Below are 7,966 nucleotides of genomic sequence, written 5' to 3'. Positions count from 1 at the left end.
CGCCTCAACATGGTTGAGGCCCGCCTCGCCTCACTGGCATGAGGCTTACGCCTTACGCTATATATATTAAAACTTATATAAATCTTGAAGTAAATGCCTGACATTGGACTCTATAGGAGAGGAGGAAGGGGAGAAAGCAGTTCACCATACTGATGATTCAAATGAAGAACCCCTTAATGATGACAGTGCTGATGACTTATGAGTTTTTATGTGATATGTTTTTTTTATTTATTTTTGGAAATTGGAATTATATGTTAATGAAAAGAATACTGGGATTTGGGAAAGATAGAATTTTGAGTTGAACTATATTTCATGTTGTTTTATTATTGAGATATTTTGATTTCACTTCATATCTTATGTTTTTTTTATGTTTTATATTATTCAATCAGTAGTATATAAAAAATTTATCATATTATGTTTACGCAATCTTTGATTTTGAGGCTTATGCCTCAAAACGCCTTGAGGCTTACGCCTCGCCTCACGAATAAAAAACGCCTCGATACTCGAATACGCAATTTTAAACATTGCCTATAAACAAGACAACTCTATTAGAATTTATAACATTAGATTGAGAAAGGCCCATAAAATCAAGTTGATCGATTGTTTGAGTTTATAAAACTTGATTTGACTAGATTTGGCCATGTTTGTTCTGATCCAAGGTGAGATATTTGATTAATTAATCTTCTATCTTCGGAAGCACTTCATTTTCTTGTTCTTTACCAACTTCTTTACAAAACATCAACCTCCTATGATCATCTTAAGACATTTGGCTGTCTATGCTTCCTATGACTAGCACCTCTAGCCTCCACCAAACATCTTCCTCGCTCTAGTGCATGTATTTTCCTTGGCTACTCAACATCTCACAAGGGTTATCGCTGCTACAACTTACAAACTGGTTGCATTCATATCTCCTGCCACGTTGTCTTTCACGAAGACAATTTTCTTTATCCTCGGCCCCCACCGCAAGCATCACCTGTTGCTACTCCCTCCTTGTCATCTCCTTGATGGCACGATTGCTCGTCATAGGGCCAACCTTGTTTCTCAAGGCTTGAATCCATAATACGAGATTGATTATAATGAAACTTTTAGTCATGTTGCCAAAATACCTACTATTTATATTGCTCTACATCACAAATGGTCTATTCTTCAGCTTGACGTCTTCAATGCTTTTCTCTACGGTCCCCTCAATGAGGATGTCTACATGCACCAACAACCCGGGTTTCATGACTCGCAACATCCTAACTTTGTTTTCAAACTACACAAGGCGCTCTATGGCTTAAAATAGGCTCCACGACAATGGTTCACCACCTTTAGTAATTTTCTTCTCAATTTTGGTTTCTGTTTTAGAGCTTATGATCCCTCCCTCCTGACTTTTTCCCACAACAGCATTCATCTCTACTTGCTTCTATATGTTGATGACATACTACTTGTTATGTGTGGAATCTGATTGTGTTGATCAATTGGATAGTTATGTTGCCTCGGACCTCAAGTGTCTCGTGCTTGCTGGGGGGTGCGGGGGGTTTATCCCTGTTTGGAGTTTTTCCATACAATACCATGCACTGTGTATCTAAGCGCCCCGACACTACGCACTTGAATGTCCCAACGCTGTGTTCCCGAGCATCCTAACGTTGAATGAAAGAGAGTAGAGCGCCACAACGACATAGATACAATATTGTAGCAGATCAAGATAGAAGTTCAAGCGCCATAGCGCTGCGAGACAGATTATACGTTTTTTTTCCTCATTTTTCTGAAGGGTTGCATTCCTTGGGGTTACTTACTTGTCTTTCGCTTGTATTTTGAGAAGGTTAGACATTGGAGAACGGTGCATGAGAGAAGAGAAGAAATGAGAGAGTGAGAGAGAAGATAAATCTATACTTATTTCTCCCAATTTTCATAGTGGGATTTCTTAGTGTGGTGTGGCTCAATGATTTTTTTCCTCTTTTGGGTTTTTCCACGTTAAATCCTAGTATCATTTATTTTTTTCGCTGCTTTTACTTTCTTGCTTGTTTCGTTATTGTGGTGTTTACTCGTCCCCAACACTACTCGCCCGTAACCATCCACCCACCATTTCTACACTTATCTCGGCATTACAATAGCAGTTCTCTCTCAAGGAGTTAGGACCAATCTCCCTCTTTCTAGGAATTCAGGTTCTTCATACAACTGACAGCTATTTTCTCAATCAGTCCCAATATGCAAAAGATATAATTGCCAAATCTGGTCTCTCCTCCAGCAAACCGACTGTCTCTCCGATGTGTGTCAAACTGCCTCAAATTGCTGATGCCGATCAAATATACAATGACCCCTTGCTCTCTACCGAAGACTCGCAGGATCTCTCCAATAACTTACTATATAATTTGGTCCGAACATTGGCTTTGCCACAAATCAAAATTTTCAGCATATGCATCATTCCTTAAACAAGCACAATCAGTAGTTGAACGGTCTCTTTCGTTACATTCAGGGATGTCTTTATTTTTTCATGCCCATTGCTCCAGGTGACCTTCTCCTTCATTCCTACTCAAAATCAGACTAGGCAGTTGATCTTCTAGTCTGCAAGTCCACAATAGGTTACTGTACTTACCTCGGAAATCCTCGTCTCCTAGTCGGTTAAAAAGCAAGCTACTGTGGCCAAGTCTTCAATCGAAGTTGAATATCGAGCACTTGCCTCCACCACTTCTGACATCATTTTGCTTCGTCTTCTCTTGCAGGAATTCTGAATATCAATTTTTGAACCAACACCTCTTTATTGTGAAAACACCTCAGGTCCTCAGCCATTGCCTTTCATGCTAGAATCAAATACATCGACTTTGATTATCATTTTATTAGCGATCGGATTCTATCCAAAGAAATTACTGTTCTTTATTTAGCCTCCATAGATCAACCTGCTGACATCCTTACTAAGCCTCTATTTGCCAACAGTTTTAATTTCCTTCGACACAAGTTAACGGTTCAATCTTTGGATCCTTAATTTGCAGGGGGCAATGTTAGTTACTTATTCAGCAAAACAGAAACTACTTCAGCAAACCGCATATGACAGTTTTCAGCAACCTGAAGCACACTAATTGTTCTCTGCGGTTACCTGTAACCAATTCCATACCCACCATAGATGTACACCAGATGGCTGCATGTCCACTTATCCAAAAATGTTGTTTTGCACTTTATATATACATGTATCGACTCAATTGTAGTGTGTGAACAAATATCTTTTCTGTATCTATTATCTGCATTAATACAAACCTCAAATTTCTCCCCGTATCGGGCTTTTGTTTTAAGCTAATTTCAATACCAATAATATAGTAGGAAACTGCCCTTGTATGATTCTTTTAATGTGCCGAAACCCGAGGGCTTGCATTGATTTCCAACTGTATGGAGCACCTTGATCAGGAACGTCCTGCAAGCTTGAAAACTTCCTATCAGTCCTAGTGATGGAACTAATGCAGGCTACCTTTTGTCTATAAATGCTTGGCCTATCTGAATTTCATAGGACATACATGTATGGTTGGCAGGTCGCCACTGTTTAAGCACAGATTTCTTTTAGTTTATTGCAGTCGGCTTTTTTTCTTACGTTAATTGTTCTTGAATTTTTTAATTTTGTAATAAAGTACAAATATTTTGTAGGCGTTTTAATGTTGATTCTAATCACGTTCACATTAGTCTATGCAGTAACATCTCTCACAGTTTTCCTCCTGGTTTAATGAATTCACTAGGACTACAACATTGGTTGAAAATATGTGTCAATGCTTAATATCTTTGTTCTCTTACAGGGATTTCATCAAGTAACATAGTAACCTGCGGGCTTGGGGCAATTCAGGTACCAAGTGTATTTGATCCTGATTAGTACCACAGAATAAAATAAAATAAAATAAGAAAAATCAATGTTTTTCAGGTCCTTGTAACTGTTATCAACACATGGTTGTTGGATAAAGCTGGGCGTCGAATTTTCCTCATAGTGAGTTTGAGAGTAGAACTGTTTTCTTCCTTATTTAGAAATTACTTTATTTATCATTTGATAGCTTGATATTATGTTCCTGAATACAGATTTCCACTTCTGGGATGACAGCCACTCTTATCCTTGTTTCTGCTTCATTCTTTTTGGAGGTTAGATTACTTTGCTATTCTAAATTCCTGTTATTTTATATGATCATTATTTATGTTCATTTGCAATGTTTTTTCCTCTTTTTTTTTTTCACTAGATGTTTGAATATTATATAGTGTTCTCACATCTGATGCACTTCATTGGATGCAGGGTATTGTTCCAGAAGACTCTCACTGGCATTCTGTGCTGAGTGTGCTTGCATTGGTTGGACTTGTGGTATGTTATTATTATGGACCACTGGTTTTTCTGCTTTTTTCGAAAATTGATCCGTTTATTTTCCTTCAGGCTTTTGTTATTTCCTTCTCGCTTGGGCTTGGAGCCATTCCATGGATTATAATGTCTGAGGTAGCCTATTTGTTCTTTTACATAATTTTACATAAGATGCAAAAGCTAATGGCAACTCGTCATCTATTTTTTGGTGTTTTATCAGCCAAAATTTATCTTGTAACACGGCCATGTGTTGATAGATTTTTTTTTTAAAATAAGAAAAACTCCTACCATTGTTAGTTCTCTGATAATATTTGGACATTATATTGGTTTTTACCTTCCAATTGAACTTGCTAGTATATTATTGTCTCGATTATGTTCATAATAAAAAGGCTTTTGAGTAAAATAACATCACGGACCTTGGCATTGTATATTTTGATATTTTCTGGATTACTGGGCTATTCACCATTGTTTTTTCATGTTTTAAATGCCAGCCTTGCTTGGGGCTTGACTCTGGGCCATCTTATTTTGCATTTAGTGTTTGTAAATGTTAGAAAATGAAATGACTTTCAAAAATTTACTACAGATGGGTCTAGGTTTCAATCCTCTTCTCCCAGTTACTGTAGAACCTTCTGCAGAAACTTCAACAAGAAACACATTATAATGCATTTTTCTTGAACACAGCAGTACTAGCTCCCTTAAAAACAAATTGATATTTGGTTTAGTACTTAAGAATGGTTTGATGGATCTAATCAGAACGTGGAATTGGCTAAAAATGCTTCAATGCCATTTAACTATGTGATGATCCATATTTTTTCACTATCTTTCACTATTTTTTTTTAGTTGCTTCTTGTACAGTAATTAGCATAAGAAGGAATTTCTTCGCTTTGCTTTGTTTCTTTCTTTGCTATGACAAAATTATTTTTCCTGTTGACTCAGGTTCCTCACAACTGTGTTAAACCTTTCTTAAAATGGGCTTAATTTATGATTTCTGAACACCATTTCTATAAGAAAGTCTTTTCAGTAGAGGAATGCATATTGGAATAATATTTACTATAATCCTGAAAGCTTTTATGTTTGTGAGGATTACTTGATGGAATTTCTACTATGGATTCCGTATGAAACTGCATGTGATGGTGTGTGGATTGTCAAGTTATGCCAATATTGAAATAATTTGAGCAACAGGAAGGGCCCTCTGATATATTTACTGGATTTCATTAACATCTCTAATTCAGTATCCGTTTATTTTTTTTTTTCCAAGCTTTGGCTTGCTGAGTTTATTTTCCTAAGTCGGGTCTTCCGACCAAGCTCCTGATACTTAGACATCATTTGGGACGAGTTTTTTTATTGCATCTTAAAATTTTTTACTAAAATTCTGTTTTAAAAAGCAATAAAATAGTCGTCTCAAACGAAGCCTTAGTTGTAACATGACTTGTTTTACTCATAACCACACGTTTAATAGTCACTTATGTTAGGAGCTTATTACATTCAGTCTTCAAATATTAAATAATTTATTGACTGCAATAGTCAAGTCTTTAACAAACAAACCTTTCTAAAATAAAAAAATTCCATGGAATCCTCATCCTTAACAACTTCTGTGTGATTGCAGATTCTCCCCGTTAATATTAAAGGCCTTGCTGGTAGTGTGGCTACATTAGCCAACTGGTTGACATCATGGATTGTCACAATGACTGCTACTTTACTTCTTGATTGGAGTACCGGAGGTCCCCTCTTCCCCCCCCCCTTTGCTGCTTCTTACTCCACTACTGCTTATCCATTCTTAGCAATCCATTCTTCCATCTAGTTCTTCTAATGATGACTCTTGATTTCCCTCTAACAGGAACCTTTGCACTTTATGCTGCACTGACTGTATTTGCTCTAGTATTTGTAATCATTTTGGTGCCAGAGACCAAGGGAAGAACCCTCGAAGAGATTCAATGGTCTTTCAGATGAGCATGGCAAGAATTTCTTACTCAAACCATTAAATCTTTTTTATGTTAATGTTGTCTTCTTAGTGGCGCAACTTGATTTGCAGAGTAATTTGATTTTTCAAGCATATTCATGTTTATTTTAGAATGGCAGGGTTTGCCAAATATATAGAGTTTGTAATATTCCTGAATACATTCAAGGTATTCGTTTGTTGTATCTTTGCTTGGTCTTGGAAATTGAAATATTTTTTTAATTAGCAATAATTTTGAAACCTTTTTTTTTTTCTCTAGTATTTGGGTAATATAGTCCTTCATATTAACCCCACTTGCACTTCTTCACCAATATGTTAGCAAGTTCTATACTATTTTAAATTTGAGGTTAACAATATTAAAATCAAAACTGATGGTTCAATTAATGATACCTATACTTGTCATGGTGATGTTCTTAGAAATTCTTTTGGATAATGTAATTATTAAATCTTTTGCTTGTCATTTTGCTAAGTGCACTGCTATGTATACTAAATTGTATATCCTTATCATCTGCAACTCTCTAAATATTTTAAAAGTGTGGATTGAGGTGGATAATATATTTCTTGTTCACATTTTTTTTACACCTCATGATATTAAGACTAATTTATTTTATTTAGGCTTCATTTGAGACAATTTTTTTACTGCTTTCTTAAAATAACTTTTTAATACAAAAAAGTTAATTTTTGTACAAGAAAATTGCTTTAAGAAACAATAAGAAAGTCATCACAAATGAAACCTTAGTATGGGTAGATGTTAAAATTTGGGGTTTTAGGTGGAGCTAGGACTTTAGAATGGAGGCATCAAATGAAGTCAAATTATAAGTAGATTAAATGTTGCTAGAGGATTTATCATTGGAGGCTTAAGAAGAAGTATTACATCAAATTTAGGTTTCGTTTGTGATGACTTTTTTACTGCTTCTTAAAACAGTGTTTTAGTACAAAAATTTCAAAATTTTATATTAAAAAACAGTTTTAAGAAGCAGTAAGAAAGACGCACCAAACAAAACCTTAACCAAAGTCGAACTTTTGCTTATATTCACTGAGGCAGGCATTCAACAGATTGAAGGCTCATATGAAGATGGAAGTTGCTCCAAGATTATCATTGGTCATCCAAATAAAGTTTAATAATTGATTGTCATCATCAATAGTTTGTAGTTTTCCTTTAATTTATTTCTTATTGTTTATATTATATTACTCATAGGTTTGTTGGCCATTTTGGCTTTCTTGGGCTAATTTTGGACTCTTTTTTGTAATATTTATTTTTTAATATAATTTTTGTTTTCTCATATTTATACATAAGTGTGTAAAGAGCCACACCAATAGAATACAAAATAATAGAGGGTGATAGAGGAAAAGGACAAGAGCAATAGAAAGAGTTTAATTTGTCACATCTATAAAATCAATAAATCAATATTGAAATTAAATTTGATGCCATGGCCTTCAAGCATTTTGCTATGTTACTAATAGCTAGGTACATATATCGCCATGCCAGTATGGTTCATGCTCGCATAGGCATGATCTGTACTACCCTTCTTCAAGTCTAACTGATATGGTGTTAGCACAGTTTAAACAAAATTAAGACATACTACTAAAAATTTATAAAATATGCAGAAGCAAACTATATCATTGAAAGTCCACATCCTAAGTGAAAGCATTTATGAAAATTGACGCATCTTCAAGGAAAAAATGGCAAGTTATGCTGAGAAAAA

General features: G+C 35.3%; 1 protein-coding gene across 1 annotated transcript in view; it reads left to right on the top strand.

Annotated features, from left to right (window-relative positions):
* LOC110105071 (sugar transporter ERD6-like 6) overlaps positions 1-6,511 on the top strand; it is a 12,713-nt gene extending 6,202 nt beyond the window's left edge. Inside the window, exons 11-17 of the mRNA XM_020834437.2 lie at positions 3,762-3,808; positions 3,884-3,946; positions 4,036-4,095; positions 4,244-4,309; positions 4,379-4,438; positions 5,910-6,024; positions 6,141-6,511. Coding sequence (XP_020690096.1) covers positions 3,762-3,808; positions 3,884-3,946; positions 4,036-4,095; positions 4,244-4,309; positions 4,379-4,438; positions 5,910-6,024; positions 6,141-6,253 — 524 coding nt within the window. The 3' untranslated portion in view covers positions 6,254-6,511. The remainder of the gene's footprint in view (positions 1-3,761; positions 3,809-3,883; positions 3,947-4,035; positions 4,096-4,243; positions 4,310-4,378; positions 4,439-5,909; positions 6,025-6,140) is intronic.
* The last annotated feature ends 1,455 nt before the right edge of the window (positions 6,512-7,966 follow it).

This window comes from Dendrobium catenatum, unplaced genomic scaffold, assembly GCF_001605985.2.
Source record: "Dendrobium catenatum unplaced genomic scaffold, ASM160598v2 fragScaff_scaffold_1024, whole genome shotgun sequence".
Classification (NCBI taxonomy): domain Eukaryota; kingdom Viridiplantae; phylum Streptophyta; class Magnoliopsida; order Asparagales; family Orchidaceae; genus Dendrobium; species Dendrobium catenatum.
Note: the sequence above shows the minus strand (reverse complement) of the source record. Positions and strands in the feature narration are given on the sequence as shown.